Source organism: Balaenoptera musculus, chromosome 12, assembly GCF_009873245.2.
Source record: "Balaenoptera musculus isolate JJ_BM4_2016_0621 chromosome 12, mBalMus1.pri.v3, whole genome shotgun sequence".
Taxonomy (NCBI): Eukaryota; Metazoa; Chordata; class Mammalia; order Artiodactyla; family Balaenopteridae; genus Balaenoptera; species Balaenoptera musculus.
Window position 1 is genome coordinate 49,796,232 of NC_045796.1, and position 27,708 is coordinate 49,823,939.

Sequence of the window (27,708 nt, forward strand, 5' to 3'; positions counted from 1 at the left end):
TACAAGAAAAAAATTTTTTTTAATTGTGTAAGTTAGCAATTGGAAAAAAAACAATCCCATTGATTGATAGGTTTTTAGCATCAAGAAACCTAAAATAGTTATGACATAATCAAAATCACACAAGACATTACACAAAATATTGCTGAGAAAAATTAAAGATGACAGATGGATTCAACTCAATGCTAATTAATCATAATGCCCATCAGGCTTTTAAAAAATAGAAATCAACAGGCTTACTTTAATATTTACACAGAAATACAAAGTACACGAAATAGTCAAAGCAATAAGTAGACCTACACTTACATGGTCAACCTAATTTATTAAAAGGCACCAAAGTAATTAAATGGAAAAAGCACAAATGGTGCTGGATTAACTGATCATATGGATAAAAATGAACCTCGATCCCTACCTTGTATCACTTAGAAAAATTTGAGATGGATCGTAGATGTAAAAGCCAAAAATTATAAAGCTTTTACAAGAAAACAACACCATCACAATGTGGAGGAAGGCAGATTTATCCACAGAAAAGATCCATTAAAAAAGTTGATAAATTAAGACTGTTGAAATTAAGAACTTCTACTCATCAAAACACTATTAGAAAAATGAAGAAGCAAGACAGACTAGAAGATATCTGCAAAATACTAGACCAAAAAATTGTATCCAAAATATATAAAAGTCCTGTATCTCATTAATAAAAAGCCAACCTAATTTTAAAATGTACAAAACTTATTTTCATTCAAAGAATATAGTAATGGCTAATTGATACAGAGCATGTTCATTAGAGAAATGTAGATTAATACAAGATACTATTACATACTCAGAAGCCACAATGCTTATATGCAAATGTTCATAGCAGCTTTATTCATATTTTCCCAAAATTGGAAACAAAATGTTCATTAACAGGAGAATAGCTAAACAAATTGTGGTACATTCATACAATGGAATACTACTCAGCAATAAAAAGAAATACATGGTTCAACCTCTCAAAACTTTATACTAATGAAAGCATTAAGTGATTCAATTTAGTTTCAGAGCTGGGGGGGAGGGAAACCCTAGTCTATGGTGAAAAAATATGGATAGTAGTTAAACTACCAACTAAAGTAGGGGTAGTGCTTTGTTGCTTAGGTAGGGGTATAAGGGAACCTTCCTTTGTCCTGATATGGCTGTGGGCTAAAAGTATCCATTTTCAAAATTGTAGTTAAGGTTTGTATATTTCAATTTTTATAAATCTTACCTAATAAGAGGTATGTATAGCGGACAGATGAATGCACCAAAGCAGAACTGAGGACTATCGAAGCTAGGGTGTGAAGGTTCAAGGTACAATTTTTTTTAATATACATCCAATTAAGATGTTTAATTACAAATCTCGACCTATTTTTATGGGCTCCTAGCTCACATATCCAACAGCATATTGGACATCTCTTGACACTGCCAATGGTTTTCTTCCAATCTTAGTCACATAACAGATCTCTATGACCCTGCCTCAATTTCATCCTAGGTTTCTGGTTTGAACAACTCAGGAAAATGCTAGATTGCAAGTAGTAGTCTGAAGAGGGTTCAGTTTGGGGTAAGAATTGACACTTGTCATCTTGTAAAGGACTAATAAAGTAGACCCTAAGGAGCAAACATAAGTGGGAAGAAACTAGAAAAGTAAAACAAACTGATGGTGGTAACAGTGGACATGCTTGCAGTGAACTCAGAAAGTCTCTGAAGGTAGGAATGGGTGGATAGAATCCAAAGGACCAATACTTCTTCCATTATGACAAAAAGGGTAGATGAGAATGTCAAGTTTGAAGGTGGGTAGCCAGGAAATGGTGAGTTATCTGGCTAGGACAATAAAAGCCTTTTATCTTTCATAGTGTGATATCACATTTACCATATTTTTCAGATTATATCCCTGAATCTGATTAACACCAAGTGTCTGCCAAACTCAGTTACCTGTTCATGTAAAAGAATCTGGTGCTGTAGGTATTGCACACATGTGTAACAACCTGCTTTTCTACGATCAACCCTTTTTAATTCAGATGATGAGATATGTACCTGCATGGCACAATGATCAAAAGCTTATAACTCTGTTCTAGTTAATAGAAATAACCATGAGTTAAACTCTGCCCCCACCCCACCATCAAGAGCCTGTTTCATAATAAATGTTAGACTATTCCACCTTCAAACTTTTCACTTTTCTAGCTCCAAACTCTAGCATTCTTATTCTTACTACTTACACCCTTTCTACTCTTTGATATCCTGGTATATAGCCCGGATGATTTCCTTTGAGCTTCAGGTATGAAGCCACTAACAAAAAAATGTTTAAATCTGTTCTCCCAGGAGCTTAGAGATCTTATCTTTATGACAACTCCCATAAATCTTAAAAAATGATCATTAAATATTGATTTACTCAATTAATTATAAAAACTTTAGATGTCTAGTATTTGGTCATGTATACTATTTAAAAAAATACATCAACAGAAAACTTTCTGAATGTCACTAGACAATGAATTAAGCAAACCTTTATTGAAGCTTAAATTGTGGTACAGAAATACATTTCAACTGATTTAAGTCCAACACCATGAAGAGAGAAATTATGGCACCAAGATTCTCCCTCCTCTATCATACACACTAGGATTAATTTAGATTACTATTCAATCTATAGTCTTCATTTTTCTAGGCTTTGTTCCATACAAATTTGTGCAGTTTCTCAACATTAAAAAGAAATCTTAAATCTATTGGGGGGGGGTTGGGGCGGGGATCAGACCTCAAGCCAATAAATGTTCATCAAATCTACTGGGACACTGTTCAAGAACAAAATCCACTTTGAGCATTGGTCCTCATAATAGCACCAAAACATTAGGTACTGGGCGCTAATTACAGAATCGGACTGATCCATTGATTGAAAGCTTCTTCAATGAAGCTCTGAATCAACATGTTTAAAAGTCAAAAGTGTTCCAACAACTTGATTTCAAACCAAGTAGAATTTATGTTTAGAAACACTAAAAAAAAAGTGTTTCATTTATAAATACGGAAGGAACAAAAACATCACTGCATCAATCCAGAAAGAATCAAAAATTGTTTGAGGACAAGAAGAAATACAAAATTGAGTCAACTTTGCTCTTTTCTCAGCTGCTTAAATAAATGTCCGTATTAGCAAATACAGCTAAAAGATCCAAACTCTTTTAAGCCTGTATTTCTAGTCATTTCCCATTGACCATTTTGGAATTTTGTATGTTATATTTTATGGATAGCACTCTGCTTCACTGTGTAGTATGTCTGAATAACCTGAACAGTTCTCATTCATCACTTGATGTTACTCCATGGTGAAAGAAATACCAGTAAGAGGAACCGTCAGAACACTATCACATGCATCACAAAGTCACAAAACTTTTTAAGTCACAAAGATGGCAAAGACATCGATTCTGCTTTGAATGAAAGTTTATGGCATATCATTAATAGAAATTAGTGGAAATGGCTATGAAAGTAAAAGTTGAGGTGAATCATCTGAGCTGACTTGACTTGTTGAATCCAACACAACCTTTATCTTAAATCTCCTTGCTAACAAATTTAGTGATAATTCTTTTATACTACTACTTAGCAAGTTAATAAAAGCATGGTACCCATGAGAAGCTAATCTCATTTAATGGGGGGCACAGAATGGCATACAGGTTCCATACAGTTCTGCCAGTATTCCCTAGTATCAATCTACACCTTCTTTGCTAATCAACACCAGCTTATTTCAAAAGAGCTCATGGTAACGAAAAATGCCAAACTCCCTTGACCTTAAAAGAAAATTAAGCCCAGGGTCCACCCCCCCCGTTCCCCCTCTGGGGTATAAGGTTAGTGTAAACCCACAGTGTAACAGTGTATTGCTTTATGGAGGGGGTGTGGTTGGGAGGGAGACACCATGGTGAGGAATGAATCAATTAAAGTCACACAAGTATAGGAAGCAGTGAGATAGTAATACACAAAATGGATAACTGCAGTCATTTTCGTAGAGGACTCGACTCGTGGAAGAAGAACTTTGATTGGTGCTGCAAAAACATCTGTATGAAGTAGAAATTGGTTTCAATAACATTAGTAGAGAATATGTTCTAGAAAGTGGAGGTAACTGGATGCAAAATCCTGGTAGCAATTTAATAGAACAGTCCCAGATGGCTAGGCTGAGGCCAACACCTAATGAGGACGAAAGCCTTGTCTGTGGGGAATTTTGGATGATACCTGGAGAAATATTACACTGTGCATAAACCAAATTGAGTTGTTTTCACAAGTGTTGTAAAGTTTCATATAGTAAAAGGTTTTTTCTACATGCACTTCAATTTCACAGCAAGAGTGGCATAGGATACCTAAACACAGAAGAGAGCATTCATGCAAGATATCTAACTCCTTGATATAATAATGCATACAATTCAAAATGATTACACTATCATTACATCTAGGGCTTTCTGTAACTACAAGGTGGTGGTTATGGAAAGCATGGCCCTTGGTATCAATATCTAAAAAGCAGCCACCACCTTCTTCTATGTGTGTTCTCTTTTTGCGTTTTTTCTTCATTTTTCTTAATCAACTCTGCTGTTGTTGCTGCTTCTTAGCAAAACTGGTAAAAACAAAATTGTAATCATTGAACATAGCGCTCTGGCAATCAAGACGTTTAAAACCTTCAATCTTCTGGGGCGAAGAAAGCACTGTGCGACATTTAGAACTCTGGGGAAAAAAATTAAATTAACCATGAGTGCTTCCAATCTGCAGAAGTATTTTCAAACAAAGCAGTCATGCAATAAATATTTAAGACTACTATTTTAGTCAAACTGTGGCACTGAATATTTTAGCTGACTTCTTAGGGGCAGGATGAAGTGGGACACCTTATGTCCCCCGGCACCCCCCCAAGGTCTATCAACAGGGAAAATAGGACAAGAGGAGCCCATGAACTGGGTTAGATATAAAAACAAGGACCAAGAGAAGTCTAATGAAACACATAAAGCTTCTCATCTACCAAACACCTCAATTAGTAGTACCTCTGAATATCTGACTGATTATGTGCCATCTCAGAATACATTTTATGACATGCCTCACTATCTTTATTTTCTGTAAGATTTTACTGTCGATAATAAAATACATTACCTGATTTACAAACAGGGTGGTCACAAATTTTCCTGGCTTGAAGACTTCCACAACTTTCCTGATCAGGTCATCATAGGAGGTCTGACTTAAGTTTGTTTCAAAGCTAACATAAGAAAATTCTGGTTCTGGAGTGATGTGAATAGTCCAATAAGTTCCCTTCGAGAAATAGTTTTGTGTTAATAATGGAAAGGGCACACTTAAATATTTCAATTATTAAGCAAGATATTCTTACTTACATCCGATTTCATTCCATTCATTGAATACCCACAAGGGTTGAACAGTGTGGCATCAATGACAGAACCTGGTATCAGGTCACGAATTCCACTCTCCTGGAAAAAAGCCCAAAGACTGAATTAAAAACAAATCTGAAAAATAAATGGAGAAGGAGTTAAAATATTTAGTCACCAAGCAGAATACAGAATTATTATTGAAAATGCTTACACGAGTGACATCCTTTGCAGTAACACCATCTTTCATGTAGAACTGGTCCATAACTGCTGGGTCAAGCTCACTCATCAGAATTTCCAGGGTTTGATCTGGCTGACTGATTACCCGACTCTCTGGGAAATCCAAAGTATACAAGTACCTATATAAAAGTACAAAATAGTTTCTAAAAATGACAACTGGAAGTTTAAAGTAAATCTTATGTAGAAGAAAACTTCCATCAAATTGGGTCCAACATACCAACAATCAGAATTCATGCGTCCCATACAATATGCTGCTCCATCTGTTGAGGGAGGAGAACGTAAAATAAATTTAACAGATCCATTCGATAGCAAGTAGGCAGGATCCCCCTCACCTTTTAAGAAAAAACTTTACTGGCTGTCATTTAGAGATGCACTTCAGCTAGTGAGTCAGTCTAAATGGTGCTGAGAAAACTATGGTTAACTCTCCCCTAAAACTCCATTAGGAAATGGAATTTGGTCATCCATTTATCTACTCTCTCAAGTAAAAACAAGTTATTATATGTAATACGTCCTCCTGTCCATAGTGTTTCAAAGCCTCATTAAACACAGTAAATTAATAGTTGGTAGATAGTTAAACTAAATTATACTCAGCACTCTTATTTATATAACCTACTACAATTTCATATTAGTAGATGAGATAAGAACAGTAGGATAGAAATCTGATTTTCTTTTTAAATCATCCCTGTGAACAACTTTGTGCCATGTTACTAAAATCATCCAGGTTTTCAGCCTCCTTTAGGATATGTTAGATTAGATAAACTTTACTTCCCTGTCCTTGAAGCTCAAAAAGGAAGGTCTATAAATAAAAGCTTAGCAAATGGATGGAAAAAATCTTGCCAATTTAGTTGAAGTGACACTATGCTCTCACTAAGTTGACCATTTTTAAGCTAGCTCAATTCCTATATAGAATGCTCGACAGAGTTTCTTAACATGGACCAGTGCCTTAGCATGGGTTTATGAGGTGACTGGGCATTTTTCTGAAGGGATTACAGCCTTCATAACCACTAAGTTAGATATAAATGAGAGCAACTGGCTAGATGAAGATGAGCTCTCCCTCTGGCAGGTGATCAATTCCTTGATTTTTCCCCCATCATTTCAACAACACTTACACAACATACTCCAAAAATTGTAATCAGCTACATTGATACATTTATCTTAACTATATAATGTGCTGCATTTGATACACAGGCGTACACACACACACACACACACATATTTGAAAGAATATATCTTCTAACTTTAAGAAAGCAGGATTCAATTCTATTTAAACTTACTTGGGAAAATTGCATTAAGAAACTCTATTTCTTCCTGGAAATTCCGGTGTGGGTACCCTTGGTGAGAAGGCTTCATGAAATTCTTACGAGAATAAAAGAAGCTCTATAAAAGACAGACAGATAATTTCATACACTGAATTCTATCACCTTTCCTAAACCAATCAACTATTTCCTACATGTACATATCAAAATCAAAACTATCTCCACAAATATTTTCCCCAATGACACCTAACATAGTGTTTTTCCTTTAATATGCTTAATAGATGTGTAGTACTTTGCTGGCTGACAAACAAAAGCAAAGGCCACTGTGTCAAACAGCAAGGCTTCAGCCCAATACTCATGGGTTAGTGTTATACAGAGCAACCTTGTTTTTCAACTGTGAATAGTCTTAACAGAACATTAACCATGTAGATTGTGTCACTGAATTTCTAGAAACTAAAAAATGCCCAACTACTAATGATGGGTCATAACAACTGTAGAGACAAGGTACAATATTTATTTCTAGTGCAGAAGTTTCCTTTTCTTTCTTTGTTTTTGGCTGCGCCATATCACGTGGCATGTGGGATCTTAGTTCCCCGACCAGGGAATTGAACCTGGAACCTTGGCAGTGTGAGCACGGAGTCCTAACCACTTGCCGGCCAGGGAATTCCCTAGAGCAGGAGTTTTCTTTCTTTCTTTCTTTTTTTTTTAAATTAATTTACTTTGTTTTATTTAGTTTTTTGGCTGTGTTGGGTCTTCGTTGCTGTGCGTGGGCTTTCTCTAGTTGCGGCGAGCGGGAGCTACTCTTCATTGCGGTGTGTAGGCTTCTCATTGCGGTGGCTTTTCTTATTGCGGAGCACAGGCTCTAGGCACTCGGGCTTCAGTAGTTGCAGCACGTGGGCTCACTAGTTGTGGCTCATGGGCTCTAGAGTGCAGGCCCAGTAGTTGTGGCTCATGGGCTCTAGAGTGCAGGCCCAGTAGTTGTGGCGCACGGGCTTAGTTGCTCCATGGCATGTGGGATCCTCCTGGACCAGGGCTCGAACCTGTGTCCCCTGCATTGGCAGGCGGATTCTTAACCACTGTGCCACCAGGGAGTCCCTAATCTGAGCTTTATAACAGGCATGTAAGCAAAAATTTTGTGGCAGAACATGTGTATGTTTAGTTTCAAAAGAGTCAGTGATCCAAAAATTAAGAACATATTGCTAAATTTAGATCTTCTTAAAAGGGTCAATAATTAACAAAAACTGTTTTAGGTCCTAATAACAGCTATTCTTTGCCATAGTTAAGTAAATTATTAAAATTCAACATTTGCTTATCAGAACAATTATACCCTAAGTATAAATTCTGATAGCATTCAAGAATTAACTGACTATTGCTCTTTTACATAATCAATTCTTTATTATGAAGACTGGATGATTTTTCTTGCTTTTCTTTTTCTTAGTTTCTCTACCATTCATAGTAATAATATTAAGGAATTAACTACTGAAAGTGTCTGGTTTTCTTTTCTCCCATTTGAGTTTTATCCCAACTCATTCTCTGGTTCCTCCATATTTTTTGCTATTAATGAGCAACAGGCACTCTTTCTCCCCATGTTGTAAACGTCCTTACCCATTAAAACTGAACAAGTATACAAATTTATTTACCAGGCACATCACCGAACCCTAACGTTTATGCCCCACCCCTCAAAAGGATAAATGTTTTTTGATTACTTACTTGAATTGAGTCAAACCCACTGTAATCCCTAGCAAGTTTCAACAGGGGAACCAGTGCTTTCAGCAAGAGGGTGGTACCACATGTCTTCAAAATGAAACGTCTCTTGGAGACAAACATGCTACTCTCACTGCAGTTTAAAAAAAGTCACAATATTATAACAATGTTTATGTACTACTGAGATGCTTAATCTATTATTGCACTGTCATTTACAATGTAAATTTTTGGCTAATAATTTTAAATGTTAAGATCTCAAGGAGGCAAATAATGTACTGTAGTATTCTTCCTCTTCTATTATATAAAAATCAGTGTAAGGTTCTAGGACCCCACAGAAACAGAACTTAAATTAGGTATAAAGCATATTAGCTCATCACACAAACTCTCTTTTAGTAGTCAACTTTCCTCCTCACCTAACCTAACCTAACCTAACCTAACCTAACCTAGGACACTAAATTCATACTTCACCTCATCTTGAACTGCCCACTCTCATGTATTTCTGTAACCATCTCATTACTTTTCATTAGATAATAAGCTCTATGAGGAAAGGAATGTTTGTTTTTACTCACCATTATATCCCTAGGGCCTGGCACATAATAATCATTTGATAAACATCTGTATATGCCAAGCACAAGCTTCGTAAAAAGCAGGCACCATGTTCAATACAATAGCCCCAAGGCCCATTATAATATTATCATAAGAATTCAATATAGTATCTTTGTACCTATAAAAAGGTTGCATGGCTTTCTTCTTTTACATACAGCAATCCTATTTGTATGATGAAGCTAATTTTCACTTTGCCTGAAGTTCTGAGAGAGAGGCATATACTAAAAAGGAAGACCTGTATCAGGGACTGTGGGCAAAGGAACACTGCCATTCTACCCTCCCCTCCTTCATTTCCTGCTAACCTCAAGGAGGTAGTAAAGATGGCAACCATCTTGAAGAGCTATTAGGTAAGACTTCAAAAACCTACTGCCTAGGGACATCAGAAGTAAACATTTTATTTTACACCATATTTGAAAAAATAAGAGGAAAATAATTACAGAACTAAGATCCAGAAAAATGATTTGCTATTCCATATAAAGTGTGATTCAGACTGAAATTGGTTAGCCAACACTTGTTTTACAGGACTTACCTGAGTACATAAGCTTCCTGCTTGTCAGTTTTTGTCACACTTATGATTGAACATTGCACATCCTTCAAAAGTATGTCCCACTCGGATCTATTATTTAACCAAAAAGAGGACGATTAATTCATAACAGTACTCTCATAAAAATTACAAAGGTCTCAAAGGTTTCCGATGATAAGATCACATTTTATATTTGTTGTCACATTCTTGTTCCAGCTTCTCTTATGAATACCAACATTTAGTTTTGTTTCAAAATAATCTATATTGACATATTCACCAAATAAGATGGATACATTTTGCTATAGTATGTAAAAAAAAAAAAAAAAAAAAAAAAAGCAAACCAAAACCCAGGAAATTATACTACGTATTTGCAATTTATTAAGAAAAAGACAAGGGACTTCCCTGGTGGTGCAGTGGTTAAGAATCCACCTGCCAATGCAGGGCACACGGGTTCAAGCCCTGGTCCGGGAAGATCCCATATGCCGCGGAGCAACTAAGCCCGTGTGCCACAACTACTGAGCCTGTGCTCTAGAGCCCGTGAGCCACAACTACTGAGCCCGCGTGCTGCAACTACTGAAGCCCGCGCACCTAGAGCCCATGCTCCGCAACAAGAGAAGCCACCACAATGAGAAGCCCACACACCGCAATGAAGAGTAGCGCCCACTTGCCGCAACTAGAGAAAGCCCGCACACAGCAACGAAGACCCAGCGCAGCCAAAAAATTAATAAATTAATAAATTAATAAATTAAAAAAAAAAAAGAAAAAGACAAATAGACAAAATAATGTAAATAGGCCATGTAGAGAGAAAATACCAAAGGCCAATAAACCAAGGGAAAACATTACCTTTCACTAAGTGATTAAAGAAATACAAGTTAAAATGAGATACTTTTTTCCCCTATCAAATTCTGATTTTTTTTTGGGGGGGGGGGGCGCACCGCACAGCATGTGGGATCTTAGTTCTCCAACCAGGGATCAAACCTGCGCCCCCTGCATTGGAAGTGCAGATTCTTAACCACTGGACTGCCAGGGAAGTCCCTCAAATTCTGATTTTTAACCTTACTATATGAATTACAATTTAAAAAGCATCATTTCCTTCACCAATTAGATTGGCAAAGAGATTTAAAAGTTTGACAGCAGGGGCTTCCCTGGTGGCGCAGTGGTTAAGAATCTGCCTGCCAATGCAGGGGACACGGGTTCGAGCCCTGGTCTGGGAAGATCCCACATGCCGCGGAGCAACTAGACCCGTGAGCCACAATTACTGAGCCTGCGCGTCTGGAGCCTGTGCTCCGCAATGGGAGAGGCCGCGACAGTGAGAGGTCCGTGCACCGCGATGAAGAGTGGCCCCCGCTCACCGGAACTGGAGAAAGCCCTCGCACAGAAACGAAGACCCAACACAGCCATAAAAAAAAAAAAAAAAAAAAAAAAGTTTGACAGCAGAAGTAAGCTGGTACTCTCACACAGTTTTGATACTATTTTCTGCTATCAAATTGGCAGCTAATCACAATGCCCAGTGCTGTTTAAAGGTCTAGAAGCATTGTCAAAAAAACCAAAAAATGCCTTTGGCTGACAATTCAATAGTACAAGCATACCCATAAGATCTTGGGAATACTGTTACACTCTATCTAATGGGATGACAAAATGCCCATTTCAACAAAGTTGAAATGCAGTAAGGCAGTAGACAGCAAAAAAGGAAGTCATGGGCTAGTCTTAATCTACCCGATTGAGACCTAAGGTAGTGAGTGCTTCCTCTTCAGTGTGCCCACTATAAACAGAAAGTTAAGATAAAATATTCCCACAGGACAGTTTAAAATGACCAGATTAAAGGCTAGCAATATGTTTTAAGCCTCTTAATATTTGGCAACTCATTCTTGTATACCCAAGAAAATGGCATATTAAAGTTTTCTTTTCCAGTTAAGACCTTGTGAGAGAAATCCTGAACAGCACAGCCAGCACAGAAATAGGTATGCTTATTCTTTTGTATTAAAGGCAAACATAATACCAATCAATCCTGCTAGAATTTTGTGCCTGTTTCATCATTTTTCTAAAAGAAAATATTATTGGCCCAATGGGCTATTGGACGACCAGTCACAAGGCAGTAGTAATTCCTCCCACTGGTAGATTAAATTGAACATTACTCAGACCCATCTGAAAACTTAAATGATTTAGCCTTGCTAATGATTAATTATAAAGCCTATTTGCCCATAACTTTATCAAGCAATTTTTTTTTTTTTACAAAGCAACTTTTAAAAAGAGCTAACAATTACTCTTTTTAAAAGGTGCTAATGATTGTTTATATAAAGAAGAAAATACATATTAGACTTGGCCATGTTTTTGCAGTTTGTTTCAAATTTAAAAAATGGTTCAATTTGTTGTTTAGGGAAGGAAAAACAGTTGCAATTAAGACCCAGTTCTGAGTTAACACAAATTTATAGATTGTCTTAGGTACTGAAGTAGTAGCTATCAGTTTCATATTTCTAAGATTCAAAGGTCACTAATGTGCAAACAACATTCCAGAACCCACAGTATTTCAATTCCACAAAGAATATGCCTTCATGCAAAAAGGAATAACCAGAACTAAAGGAAAACATGAGGCTCTTATTGAAGCTATTGCTTTTCTGCTTTGTGACATTTCTTACAATTACCCCTGGGCTTGGTTTAATAAAACCTACCTCACATGACTGATAAGAATAAATTACATAATGCATACAAAATTTACCTACTAGATAGTAAGAATTCAAATACTGAATATGAAGGTAAATAATAAAAATACCCACTATAAACATTAGAAGCATTAAGTAAAATTCTGGAGCACAGGGATCTCTTTAAGAGATCTAATTCAGATCTTCCAATAATGCTACTGGCTAATGTCATTACCTACTGACTTCCCACTAGAATTAAGCACTCCTGCAAATATTCTCTTCTATCCACAGGACATAACATAAATAGTGAATAGAACTGAGAAGGGATGATTAAAGTTAACTACCCTCCCCCAGTTTTATTCAGATACAGTTGACATACAGCACTGTGTACGTTTCAGGTGCCCATCATCATAGTGATTTCACCTATGTATACTGCAAAATGACTACCGCGATAAGTTTAGTTAGCTTTCATCACCTCACATAAATACAATTAAAAAAAAAAAGCATTAAAAGAAAAAAATTTTTTTCGGTGTGATGAGAACTCAGGGTTTATTCTCTTAACATTTTCTTCACATATCATACAGCAGTGTTAACTACAGGATGTTAAGACTTTTAAATGTGTTCTGTGGCTGAGCTAGATACAGTATAACAAGAACTTTTCCTCTCTTGTGTAGCTTTTTTTCCTGGACTTAGAAGCTGTCTTGCTTTTTCATTTGCTTCTGTTTTCTACACACTTATCCAAATTTATCCTCAGATGTTCCCCCAAATGTATCCTCTTTCAATGTTTAAGTGGTTCTTGGCCAAGAATAGGGTGCTAAGACTTAGCTAGTCAGAAGTTCTATGCTTGTTTAGTGGACCTCTCTCTATCTAGGCTGTTTCACTGGGGAACTCCGTTGTTTTTTTGTTGTTGTTCTTTCCTGGGTAGGTCAGATTACCCAAATATTCGGTTCTCTTGCCTGGAGCATATTAAGATTTCTGGTAGATAAAAGAGCTGATAAAGGGCTAGGGATCTCACACTCAGTATAAACTTTTTATTCTGTTTTCAGTGTAGTGACTCTACCCCTCAACTGTACCTGCTTCCCTTACTTCAGAAAGATCCTGTTTTACTCTCTCCAAAGAGTAAACTATTATCTAATCTTCAGATCTCCTGGGATCCCCCCTTCTCATCTGACACATTATATGATAAAGACACAATGAGGGACTTCCCTGGTGGCGCAGTGGTTACGAATCTGCCTACCAACGCCAGGGGACACGGGTTTCAGCCCTGGTCCGGGAAGATCCCACATGCCACAGAGCAACTAAGCCTGTGCGCTACAACTACTGAAGCCCTCGTGCCTAGATCCTGTGCTCTGCAACAAGAGAAGCCACTGCAATGAGAAGCCCGCGCACTGCAATGAAGAGTAGCCCCGCGGCTCGTTGCAATTAGAGAAAGCCCGCGGGCAGCAACAAAGACCCAATGCAGCCACACACACACACACACACACACACACACACACACACACACACACACAAGACACAATAAGAATAATTAAAGCAAATAAAGTGTACATTGACAGATATATAGATAACTAATTCACCCAAATCAAGCCACCTGAGAGTGAACAAGAACCTTATAATTATGCTGAGACAACAGTTGCAAACTTTGACTGTTCTGGATACTGCTGAATGGATTTCACTCTACCTAGAACCTCTGTCCCCACCTCCCTTCTTCCAGCTCAAGTCACCCCACTACCCCCACCAGATCAAATCTGCCATTAAAATGTTTTAAAACTCAGAAGGCTTACCTAAGTGCTGCTTTAGTTGTGTGGCTATTTTGGTATTCATGTTAATCCCACCAGAATCATTCCATGTAGTTAGGGATTGAATGTTTTACTGTTTCCATCCTCAGTGCCTAGCCCAGTTCACAGCAGGCCCTAAAATATTTGTTGCATCTGGCAATAATTTTGATTAGATCTTATAAACTTGCTAAAAAATCAAAAAGCCTTAAATTTAAAAAAATCTAAACTGCTACATGATCCTATTCAGTTTTTTAAATTTGTCACCATAATAATTCAGGTATTTAGATGGTGAGTTCTTAAAAAGAAAAAATAAAAGATTCATTTAACAGAATTATTCTGTTAATGAGCTACAGATATATATTCCACTTGAAATGCTATCTTAACCTGCATAAATGAAGCTTAGTCATTTCACTGTCCAATATCTTAGCTGTTATAGAACCCATTCATTATAATGAACCTAGACATGGACTATTTTCTCAATTATTTTTTCTGCATCACACTCCTCTTTCTGTGAATCTGACACAAAATGTTAAAACTTTTGGTTTGTCCCACCAGGATCTGTTCATTTTCAGTCTCTATCTTTTCTCTGTTGTTCACACTGGGCAATTCCTACTGATCTGTTTTCAAGTTCACTCACTCTTCTGTCATCTCTATTCTACTAAATAAAGCCCATTCAGTAAACTTTTTATTCCAGTAGTTATTTTTTAGTTCCATCTTGTATTTCTCTGCTAAGACTTCTAAGTGTTCTCCTTACTTCTTATAGAATGGTTACGATAGATGCTTTTAAATTTTGATCTGCATCACCTAGAGGCTGGAGTCTATTGACTGTCTTCCTTTGAAAGAATTTCCTGGTCATTTATTTGTATGTCGAGTAATTTATGATCGCATCCTGGACATCACATTATATGATTTTACATCTCCTTTAAATCCTATGGAGCATGCTGATTTTAAAGAACTGTGTTAGGGGACTTCCCTGGTGGCGCAGTGGTTAAGAATCCACCTGCTAATGCAGGGGACGTGGGTTTGATCCCTGGTCTGGGAAGATCCCCCATGCCATGGAGCCCGTGAACCACAACTACTGAGCCTGCGCTCTAGAGCCCGCAAGCCACAACCACTGAAGCCCGTGTGCCTAGAGTCCGTGCTCTGCAACAAGAGAAGCCACCAATGAGAAGCCCATGCACCACAATGAGGACCCAACGCAGCCCAAAAAAAAAAAAAAAAAAAAAAAATTGTGCTAGCAGACAGTTGAAATGGTTAAGTTCAGTCTTGTTCTTATCCAACTTCTATGGGTTATGTTACTATTTCAGAGTTATGAAAGCCATTGCTATGGAATTCTGAGCTGTCCTGCATATGTGCCACCCAGTGGCCAATCTGTCAGTTTTCAAAGCCTTTGATACACTGTTTAGGGTCAGATCCACACATGAGCAGCTAAGAAGTGTTCATATAAATCATTAAGGGATCACCTTCTTCACTTCTTTCTCTCCATAATCTCCACAACAACTTCTGGCTCAAGGTGGGGGGGGGGGTTGGGGTGGTAGTGAAGATGGCCTGCTTCTTGGTCCTCTGGCTAGAAAGTCAAGGCTTTAGTTTCCCCACTCTGCAGCAGTCTGCTACAGGACTGCCTGAGCTGTGGCAGGAAAGAACAGAAAAAAAGCAAAGCAATACGAAAATAAAAAAGGGGTTTTCCCCACTCTCTCTAACCCAAAGGGGCCCCCCTTCCCTTCCTTCTTTGCATTCCAGAAAAAGACCTCTCTTAGAGCTCAGTCTGTGTGCAGTTCCAGGTTTCTGGCAGCTTTTGAGACCACCCCAGGAGATACCAGAGAAAAAAAGAAACAAACTCACGGCTATTTCAGTGATACTCTGAGTTTTGGCTTCCTTCTCCAATTCACCTAACATTTACTTTTCAGAGTTCTCAGATAGCTGCTCCATGCATTCTGCCCAGGTTTTTTAGTTGCATTTAGTGAGAATAGAGCGTGCTTATTCCATCTTGATGGAACAAGAATGCTCTTGCACTCATTCATCACTGTTAATAAATTCTGCAACCAAACTCTTCCTCACCTAACAGAAACCTTCAAGTAGGATTTTTCAAAGTCACAGGATGAAAGGAATTGCTTTAAAATACCCTAAGCCAAACACAGTTGAACAGTCTACCAACCAAGTGATTATAAAAACACAATCTTAGGAAAACTGTTGGCTCAAAAAAATAATAAATCAAAGGGCAGGAAAGATGCAACAGTGATACAGAATTGAAGAAGTTAATACAATGCCATACATGAACACAAAGAGGAAGGAGAAAACCAAACAGCTGAGAATTTCAGCAAATTATTAATATCACATTTCTGAGGGGAAAATAAGCCTCCTTTTGTAAATAAAGCTTTTTTAGGATCCTAGCCACACCTAGATCATGATAAATATCCCAAATAGTATGCTCTTTACAAATGACAGTACATGGATTGAATGATCTTAGTCACTATGCCAGAAAAGTAAAACATTAATGGCATGCCGTATTTTATAAGTTTTCTTAAAGAGTCTGTGGTCTAATAAAAATAGAACAAACTGGGGTGTTAACACGGGAAAAGAGCAATTAAAATGACAAGAGACTTCTATGTCATCTGATTCAATAACACTTGTAATGGCTAACTGAGTACTTTTTTTTTTTTTTGGCCACACCACACAGCTTGTGGGATCTTAGTTCCCCAACCAGGGATTGAACTGGGCAACCGCAGTGAAAGCGCCTAGTCCCAACCACTGGACCGCTAGGGAATTCCCCTGGCTACACTCTTTAATGTAAAAATTTAAGAAGTAAACACCTCAGGTCAAATGACCTTTAACAAAAGTTCAAGACTAATTGGGAAAACAGTCTCTTGAGTAAATGGTGTTGAGAAAACTGGATCTGCACACAAAAGAATGAAATTAGATACTTACCTTACACCATATAACTCAAAATGGATTTAAACACCTAAATTAACAGACTTCCCTGGTGGTCCAGTGGCTAAGACTCCTCACTCCCAATGCAGGGGGCCCCCGGGGTTCGATCCCAGGTCAGGGAACTAGATCCCACATGCCACAACTAAGAGTTCGCATGCTGCTGCAACTAAAGATCCCACATACCGCAACGAAGATCCCCTGTGCCGCAAGTAAGACACAGCGCAGCCAAATAAATAAATAAATAAATATTTAAAATGTTAAACACCTAAATTAAGACACAAAACACCTATAAGAAAACATAGGGAAAAACTTTAGGACATTGGATTTGGCAAAGCTTTCTTGGATGTTACACAAAAAGCACAGGCAACAAAAGCAAAAATAGGCATATGGAACTACATAAAACTTAACTTTTATGTATCATAGGAAAACACTCAATAGAGTGAAAAGGCAGAATTGGAAAAATATTTGCAAATCATACATCTTGTAAGAGGTTAATATCCAGTATAAATAAAGAACTCCAACAACAAAAACAAATAACCCAATTTAAAAGTAGGCAAAGACTTAAATAGACAATTCCCCAAAAACAAAGATATACAAATGGCCCACAAGCATGTAAAAAGATGCTCAACACCACTATTATAAGAGAAACGCCATCACATTCTTGATACCACCTCACACCCATTAGGATGTCTGCTATTTAAAAGGAAAAATGAAAGAACAAGTGTTGGCAAGAATGTGGAGAAATTTTAACACTTATGCACTATTGGTGAAAATGTAAAATGGTGCAGCCATTATGGAAAACAGTATGGACATTCCTCAAAAATTTAAAAATAGAATTTACCACATGATCCAGCAATTCTATTTTTGGGTATATATACAAATAATACAAAACAGGATCTGGAAGAGATACTTGCACATCCATGTTCACTGTTACTCACAATTGTCAAGAGAAGGAGGCAACCCAAATGTCCATCAAGGGATTAATGGATAAAGACAATGTGGTGTAATACATAAAATGGATTATGTGGCCTTAAAGGAAATCCTATCACATGCTTCAACATGGATGAATCTAAGAATTTTATGCTAAGTGAAATACACCAGTCACAAAAGGATGAATACTGTAGGTTTCCACTCAAATGAGGTACTCAATACATTTATATGAAGTATCTAAAGTAGTCAAAATCATAAAGAAAGGTGATTGCTAAGGGCTGGGGGAAGAGGGGAGGAGAAATTAGTGTTTAATGGGTAGTTTGTTTTGCAAAATGAAAAGTTCTACAGGGCTTCCCTGGTGGTGCAGTGGTTGAGACTCTGCCTGCCAATGCAGGGGACACGGGTTCGAGCCCTGGTCTGGGAAGATCCCACATGCCGCGGAGCAACTAGGCCCGTGAGCCACAACTACTGAGCCTGCGCGTCTGGAGCCTGTGCTCCGCAACAAGAGAGGCCGCGATAGTGAGAGGCCCGCGCACCGCGATGAAGAGTGGCCCCCGCTTGCCACAACTAGAGAAAGCCCTTGCACAGAAGCGAAGACCCAACACAGCCATAAATAAAATAAATAAATAAAATTTAAAAAAAAGAAAAGAAAATGCTCCCTATTAGAAAAAAAAAAAAGTTCTACAGATCTGTTGCACAACAATGTAAACATACTGAATACTGCTGAACTGTTGTACACTTAAACACTGTTAGACTTTTTAAAAAATCAATTAAAAGAAGTAAATGATGGAGGGAACAGCATGCTACAAGCAGGTGGAAGAAACCCTTTAGAGCAGAGTTTCGCTCTTATCACTTAAGATTCTACCCTCAGATACTGTAGGTCAGATACTCTGCAGATGGTGCCTGGAAACCTGCATTTACTTAAAAGGCCTCCAGGTGATTAGATTCCTCTAATGGATTTCTTCCTTTAAGCAAAAATCACTGGTTTCAGGACTATCAAGTAATTTACCCAAAAAGCCACCCAACTGAACTATTTGAAGCTTCCCTACTGCGACCTTAGCTAATAGCTTGACTTACCTGTTTCAGAGACTCTCCTTATCACATTACATTCAGGCCTCAACACCATACCCAAGGTAGTAGTACTAGTAATAATAGTAGTCTGAGTCAAACCCATCCTAGAACTTGAGATTATTCTTTAGCAACGTCTAGGCTGACCAGAATTTAATTCAGATTATCCAGAGAAATAAGCTTTTATCTTTTGTTCAAAGAAATCAACCCAGAATGCACTGTTAATTATAATCAGAGTACTAAGTTCTCCATCTCAAACTTTACCTAAAAATTAAATGAGTATAATTACTGCTACATTCATTTGATTATTACTTTCAGTGTGTACCTATCAAAGAAAGGTGGTTTAAAGATAGCAGTTCAAACTTTTCTGAAACTGCTGTGAGGAGTGTAATAAGAAGCTTAATTCAATAAGAAGCTTTTCACTCCGAAACATTTACGCTAAAAGGTTTTTTGGCAATGGGTTGTAAATTCCTTAAATGTAAATTATTGATATTGCAATATGGTGCAGTCATTTAGACAAGTAAGGCATGAGTTCTGGGAAAGTTAATGCTGAGGTGTAATTTACTATTTTTGCAACTGCCCCCAGTCCTTTACTGAAGATTTTATTTTAGCTTACAAATTTGAGTGAAGGAAAGAAAGAATAGCAGAACATGCCACTAGTCCTAAATGTCTTTTCCAATATTAACATTATAGATTGTAGTTTTCATATTTTTACATAACTAAAACACCTCTAACCTTCCCACAATTAGTAAAATATTTATTCTCTTCACCTTCATCCACTACAATTTCCCATGTGAACCTACCTCATTACTAAGAATATATAGCTCAGGTCTGAGATGAATTCTAAAGCAAAAAGGAAAGCCAATTTTAGAGTCCTGAAAGATCAGATTAAACTATCTTTCCTCACCAAAATTTCTTATTTTCTAACATACTTCCTCCCCATAGCTGCCATTTCTTATAAAAAGGCTTTTGTTTGGTCCAGGATTTTAGTCCGGCAACTCTAAGACATTATGGAAATAGACATAAATGGTCTATTTCTATTCAACATCATTTGAAATCTGAAAAATTTAGTAGAGAAAACTGCAGGTTAAACCTAATATACTACTCCCTCTTTTTATATTTCAACTTTAATTACTGTGTGAAATAAGTCAGTTTTAGAACATATCATCTGTTCCTTATTCATTTGGATGTCTGGACTACTGCTTTTCTCCAACATTTTGTTAACCAGTATTATTTAACCCAAGCCATACCAGAAAAGATTTTCTTTCTTAAAAAAATAAAACAAAATCTATATAATGTGCCCCTTTTGTCTCCCTTGAGAAATTAGTAAAAAAAAAAGATTCTCAGTATTATGTCATTTGTTCAGATTACACTGAAGGTAAATGCTACAATTCTACTAAATGGCCTACAGGAGAGTGGGAAATGTTTAACAGAAAGTGGGTTCCAGGGAATTAACTCTCTGGCGGTCCAGTGGTTAGGACTGCGCGCTCTCACTGCCAAGGGCACGGGTTCCATCCCTGGTTGGGGAACTAAGATCCCACAAGACGGATGAGCAGTGCTGCCACCGCCCCCACACAAAAAAAGAAAGAGAGTGGGTTCCAGCTTGACTTGGAGTTAAAGCTTGGAAAGAGGGGCCAACTTTGCTTCATGTGCTTTCTATTCCCTCATACCATATTAAAAAATCAATTCCAGATGGATTGCAGATCTAAATATGAAAAGTAAAACAAAGTTTAGAGGGAAAAAATAACATCTTCGTTACCTCAGGATGAGCAAAGATATCTTAACTAGGATACAAAACCACTAACCATTAAAGGTGAAAACACTGATAAATGGGACTACATTAAAATTATGAACTTTTGTTTCTAAAGCTATCATTAATAAAATGAAAAAGGAAACCAGAGGGTATAAAATATTTGTAATACACATACTGGACAGATAATTCATCCATAATATATAAAGAACTCCTGCAAACTGAAAAGTCATCCCAAAAGAAAAACAGGCTGACTTGAACAAGCATTTCACAAAAGATAGCCAAATGGTGAATAAAGATATGAAAGGATGCTCAACTCCATTAGTCTGAAGGGAAATACATAGACCACCATATACCCACAATAATAACTAAAATTAAAAAGACAATACAAGTGTTGGATGAAGATATGGAGCAACCAGCACCCTTATGCTGACTATATGCACACCCTATGACTCAGCAATTCCATTCCTAGGTATGTGTATGTTTAACAGGAAGGCATACATACTGCTCACTAAAAGACACTTACACTAGTGTTCATAGCAATATATTTGTATTAGCAAACTGGAAATCACTCAAATACCCGTATTAACAATAGATTTGATAAACTGTGGCACATGGACACAAAATACAACATTGAGAATGAACTAAAAAACCTCAAACATAATGCTGACCAAAGGAGGCATAATGCATACTAAATGACTCCATGTTATATATAAAATGGGGAAAACTAATCTACGGTGTGTTAGAAATCAGGATAGTGGTTCCCTTAGGTAGAGAGGGAAATAGGTTATAATTAGAAGGAGGTACAGGGGGATTTCTGGCTAGTTACAGTCCTTAGATTTGAGCGCTGGTTACATGAATGTGATCAATTTGTGAAAATCAGACATGTACTTATGAGTATTTATTTATTTAGGCTGTGCCGGGTCTCAGTTGCGGCACTTGGCATCTTCGTTTCGGCGTGCGGGATCTTTTCGCTGCAGCATGAACTCTTAGTTGCGGCATGCATGCGGGACCTAGTTCCCCAACCAGGGACTGAACTTAGGCCCTCTGCATTGGGAGCATAGACTCTTACCCACTGGACCACCAGAGAAGCCCATGATTCTCTTAACTTTTGTGTTATGCTTCAATAAAAAGCTCAAAAAACCCAAAATATCTGTATTCAGAAGATATGCTGTTTTACTATTAGTCAGATTTTTCATATCATATTGTTTAATTTTGGCAGATTACCACTTTCTCCAGCTCTGCTGGAATATTTCCTTCAAAATGGCCCTATGGTTTTTTTTTTCTCTTGGTTCATGTCTGTGGAATAATTTTCATGTCACAAATTCTTCAAACCCCATACTGCTTCCAATTAAATATTTTTTTGGATCCTTATACCTGATGATAGCAGAATCTTTTCTATAAAACTATTTCAGCAGCTTTTCAAATTCTCCAAATTCATATTCATCGTTGTTACTGTACAAAGAATTTGGGGACATATAGTACTCTAAACTTCAAATTCATTTGAATCTTTTCATTTACATTTGATCTACAAGATTCTTGACATACACGTATACCTGTGAAACTATCACAAAACACTGACCACATGCATCACCCCTAAAAGGTCCCTCATGCCTCTCCGTAATCCACCCTTCCCCCTTAACTCCATCCTCAGGCAACCACTGATCTGCCTGTCAGATTCTTATGAATTTTCTGGTTTTATAGACATGAAATCTTACAGTATAGTACTTCTTGTGAGGCTTATTATTTTTTCTCCAGCACAATTATTTGTTGCATGTATTAATAACAGTTCATCTCTTTTTTTATTACTGAGTAGTATTCTATCGTATGAATAATCATAATTTGTTTATCTATTTGCTTGTTAATAGAGACCTGTTTCCAGTTTGGGGACTATTGAAAAATAAAGCTGTTATGAATACATTCATGTAAAAGTCTTTGTATGGACACATTTCCTGTTCACTTGGGCAGATACATGAGTGGACTAGACTGGTTGGATCATATGACAGATGTATTAACTTAATAAGAAACTGCCAAACCATTTTCCAAAGTATATATACTGTTTTCCATTCCCATCTGCAGTGCATGAAAATTCTGATTCCTTCACAGCTTGTCAGGGGTCTGATATCAAAATTATACAAACCCCAAAAGGAACTGTGATGTGTATTCCCTTTCAGTTAACTATTAGAATGTATGAAGAAGGTTGGAATTATTTCTCCCTTGAATGTTAGAACACTCCAGTATAACCATCTGGGCCTAGATTTATCTTCATGGGATGATTAATGATTAATTCAATTCATGCAGTGGTTATAGGACTATTAAGATTTTCTGTTTCTTCTTGCATCAGTGTGGAAAAGTATTTTTCTAGGAATTTTCCCATAATATCCTTGTTATCTTTTAATCGATAGTGATGCCCTCTTAGGACATCTTAACCCTTTCCATAACCTTAAGTTTTATGTTTTATAAATAGTGTAGTTGTTAACTTTATTCCAGTCTGTTAGTTAATGTCTTTTGACTATGACTTTTGTCTATTTGCATTTTGGCAGTATTACTGAGGTTGGAGATGTGAGGTAAGGACAAGGAAGGATTTTCTGGCTTCCAAACTTTTATATCATTGAAAAAAGAACAAAGCTACTAAAGACTGATTATTCCGTGGAAGAATTAAGGTTTAACTTCATTAAGCAATCCAAAACTCACCATCTCCTCTACCTGAATAAAAATACATCAACTTGGTAGAGCAGCCTTTAATGTTAAGTATCTGATATACTTTCTCCTTCAGCCTGGTTTGCTTAAAGAAAGGAAAAGAAAAAAAGATTCTGTCCTTAAGGGCAAAGAATCAAATATAAAGATGTTAACACTTATGGCTACTATTTGTCAGTCAGTTTTTATGTACTATATATGTATTAACCCACTTAGTCCTCACAATTACCCTATGAGGTAGGTACCATGATTTTCTCCATTTTAGAGACATGGAAATATCAAACAGCTAGCTATTAGATGATATCTGAATTCAAATCTAGACATGCCATAGGTCATGCATGAACCATCTCATTATGCATTACTCTTCTGGATGACTGATAAGTCTTCTGTGGTCTCTGGGGCCTGCACCCCACCTCCTCGGAGACCAGAAGCCAGTGATTTTCTCTGTCCAGGCCATTGATTTTAGGTGATGTATCAAGCATGTATTGTTTTTCAGGTACTTTTTTTTAAACCTCCTAATAAATAACCTAACCAGTTGATCTCTGCCTGACAGGTCACTGAAAAATGTTCCTCGAAGGTTACCAACGTACATCTCTGTTAAATCCTATAGGTGTTTCAACAGCTGAAATGTGCTAAACTCTCACAACAGTGATCTAACAAATTTTAAGTGTCTACAAAACGTATGGCACTAAATCACGAATTCAACAAAACTGAACATCCTGTCCCTGAAGGTATAAATTTTGCCATCATTTTAAGATCCACACTGAAGCAGTAAAACAATTTCAGCTGATTAAAGTACAAAATCGGTTCTCAAACATTTAAAGAAAGCAAGTTGCCCATTTATAAGCCTTTCTCCTCCTTGATTCAGGGAACTCTTAACCAAAAAAGCCCAAGCTTAAATTCTGGCATTTTTGCCCAAGAACTCGGGGAGGAAACACTCCCTTCCCTTTATTAAGAACGTGTGCTTACAAATAAAGCTTCAACCCATTTAAAGAGCCAGAGCAGAAAATTTTGTTATTCATTTATAAGACTGTTCTTACTCATTAGTTCTTCCTGACAACATTTTCTAGATAATCCCATCACAATCATTCTACCAAAGGCGTATTACCAACACCACGGAGCTTTCCCATCTGTGAAATGGAGGAAATACTAAGCTTCCCCATATTTGTAAGTAACTGCTTCCTATAAACATAAAGTGCTTAGAATAAAGGGCTATATTAAGACATTTTGAGTGCCGCACAAAGCTTGAAAAATGAAACCGGTCACACTTTAGCTAACGCGATGCTCTTCTACAGGAGATTCCTTCAACATAGACCGCCTTAAAGTCCCGGCAGCACGTGTCCGCCTGGATTCCCTCCTCCAGTTGCTTTTTGTCAGAGAAGGCGGCGAGCGAAGCCAACATTCCTGAAACGCCCATTGGCCCACACCCCGGGGCCAGGCTCCTGGTCGGGCCAACGAGCTCATTGGTCGTCGCCTCTCAATGAACCGGCCGCGCCGGCTCCGCCGCCGCCGCACCGCCACTCTAGCTGCACTTGTGCGCGGAGGAGCCTAGAAAGCCGAGGGGTGCTTAGCGAGCCCAGCCGGGGGGAGCCGGCCCACCCACCTCCGGGGTCGCCTGCACCCTAGTCTGCGATTGGATCAAGGCCACTACAAGACCTCTCCTTTTCTGCGCGATCGCCCAGCTCTCTCGCGTGACTGCCCGGGGTGGGAGGCTGGGGCCCCAGATTCCTTTGCTGGATTAGGCATTAAAGGTATTATGTCCGAGCTCGGAAGGGCCTCTAGCCCGTGAATATAGGCAAGCCTCACTCTACCCCGCACCTCGCCCGGACCCCGCCGACTCGGTAACAGGTTACACAACCCAAGGTCAAGAGAGTCGGGAGCAAACCTCGGTGGGCTCCCCGGGCCGCCCCGAAAAGGCTTTGGTGCAGAGCACGATAGGGCGGCGGTGGGGCCCAGCCACTGCGACACAGCTGCTCCCGCCCAATCCCCGCCGCCCGGGCGCCACATGCTGCCAGCGCCGACCGCGGGCGGGAGGCCTGCTCGTCAGCCCCTCGGCCCGGCCCCGGGTGGGCCCCCTCCTCCCGCCGCACGCGGAGAGAACGAGTCGGACTCCTGTCCCTCTCCCTCCCTCCTCCATTCCCGAGGCAGACACGCCCGAATTAGCGCCTGACTAAGCCCGCCGAGCCACACCTGCTGGGAGGGAGCCCGCGCGGCCCCCACCCCCGGGCACCTCACCCGGGGCCCCGAACCGCCAACTCCCGCGGAGGGGGAGGTAAGTTGGGAGGCGAGGGCCGCCAAACCACCCCGAGCGGCGCCGCCCGCTGCCCCGCACGCCGCGCGGGGGACGTTACCTGAGCACGCGGCGGCGCCGGCCTTCTCCCCTCCCCCCGGGCAGCGCCCGGCCCTGCAACGGTGGCGGGAGAAGCCGGCTTGGGCCGCGCGTGGACCTGGCCGCTCCCGCCAGCGCGGGGCCGCCCTCCACGGCCGCCCAAACGACCCCCGCCCGCGAACCTGCCCTCACCTGAAGGCTGCGGGAACCCAGCCCCCGCCCCCCAGCCTGGGGGTGGTCCCTCCCAGGCGGCGACAGCCCCCAGACCCGACTGTGGGCGAGAGCCCCGAGCACCCACCTTGGGATGGTGCGAAGATCCCCAGATCCTTGGTTTGCGTCGGGTTGCTGCCTGGAGAACCAAACCTCCAGCAGCTTCTCGGTCCCTTCGAAAAAATGTGCAGCTTCCATCACCGTGAGACTAGCGAACAACCAACAACCACAGAAAATCAACTAAATTAAATCTCTTCTCCCGCCGCTGCCGCCGCCGCTGCGGATTGTTCCAGCTGTGTTACTAAAGTTCAGGTTCCTTTTTTGCTATAATTTTATATTAACTTTTTTTAAAAAAGGGTTAATAAAATTTTCCCGGCCTTTTTTTTTTTTTTTTTTGTGAGCGAAAGTTGAACGTGAGTCTGTTGGAAATAGAGGCAGATACAGCTCAGTCTCTTGTAGTCCGCTGTTTCCCCGTTAGAGAGAGTAGAGCGAGCGCTAGCTAATGTCGCCGGCCATACTGTGGGAGCGAGGCCGCTGCGTGAGCACCGAAATTATATACCCCGTCTACCCGAAAGGCCAGGAAGTGACGCAGCGTCCCGCCCCTGCGGCTCATTGCTCCAGCCTCCTGTCAATCACCAACCACCCGGTTGCGGCTGGCTGGCCGCCCGCCTGCGAGGAGCGCGGGGAGCTGGCTCCCTCGCTGCGGTGCGGGTTCGGGCTGGCAGCTGGGCGGGAGACGGCGGTCTGTTGTTCGGCTGGGGACTACAAACTTGGGGTCGAATGCGGAGTGGGTGGGAGAGCGGGGACGGGGTGAGGAAAGGCTGTGTAGCGCTGCGTAAAACAACTGGTTATCGGGGAACATGGGTGGGTCCTCTGGAGGGTTGGCGGGGTTCGGCGGGGGCGGTGGCCACTGCTGGGCTGGCGTGGGGGTTTTGATCCTGTGCACTTCGTCGCGATTGTCGAGGTACTCGGCCATTCTCTCAAGAAAGCTTTCCCAAGGCGAACGAAGCCAGGCATTAAAACTCAACATTGGTCCGTGACGCACATGTTGCCAAGGGTCGGATTAGAAGGCGCTTTAATTCTGCTCTCGCTTTAGCTGATGTGCGAATGAACGCAGTTCTCGACCGGTTTACACAATAGCCAGAAGCGTTGTCTCCCTATTCAAAAAGGGAGAAGCAACGTGGCGCCCAGCCTCGAAAGGCTCCGGCTCTACCTACCTCCCAGCATGTGGCTCGCCAAGCCTCCGAGTTGGCCCAGCGCTGTAGCTGCCGTGAAGCACTGGCAACTCCGCGCTCAATTAGGTCAACTGGTGGGACTTTATTCTGCAAAACTATTTCTAGAACCTGATTTATTAAGTATAATTTGAAAGTGGGACATAAAGGGGTAGGGGGGAAAGGGGGGGTTATTTTGGGATTGTATGAAATCATCTGTGAGACTTTTGAAAATTGTGAAGCACTACAGAATTTAAAGACTCCTTCATTCAATAAAAATGAGCCAAAAATAAATATAATCTGAAATTGTTTGCAGGGAAATGAACGTAACAGGGATTCAGAGCTATCACTAGTCGTGATTTAGAGTCTTGAATCTGTAATTTCAGTAATCAAGTAAACTGTAAAAGTTGTCGAGTCGTAGTCAAACAGTTTAACCTGAGGTGGCAAAATTGTGGTAACAAAGTTGTGACTTTTACTCAGAAATATGGGAGAAAAAACCCAAC

At 39.6% G+C, this 27,708-nt stretch overlaps 1 protein-coding gene across 1 annotated transcript; it reads right to left on the reverse strand.

Moving 5' to 3' along the window:
- AMD1 (adenosylmethionine decarboxylase 1) lies at window positions 1-26,527 on the reverse strand. The gene is made up of 9 exons (XM_036872170.1): window positions 26,083-26,527; window positions 9,672-9,758; window positions 8,543-8,669; window positions 6,851-6,953; window positions 5,794-5,836; window positions 5,551-5,695; window positions 5,346-5,438; window positions 5,110-5,265; window positions 1-4,692 (listed from the first exon to the last, which is right to left on the reverse strand). The coding sequence occupies exons 1-9, from the start codon at window positions 26,190-26,192 to the stop codon at window positions 4,552-4,554; spliced, it is 1,005 nt and encodes a 334-aa protein (XP_036728065.1). The 5' UTR covers window positions 26,193-26,527; the 3' UTR covers window positions 1-4,551.
- Between the last annotated feature and the right edge of the window lie 1,181 nt (window positions 26,528-27,708).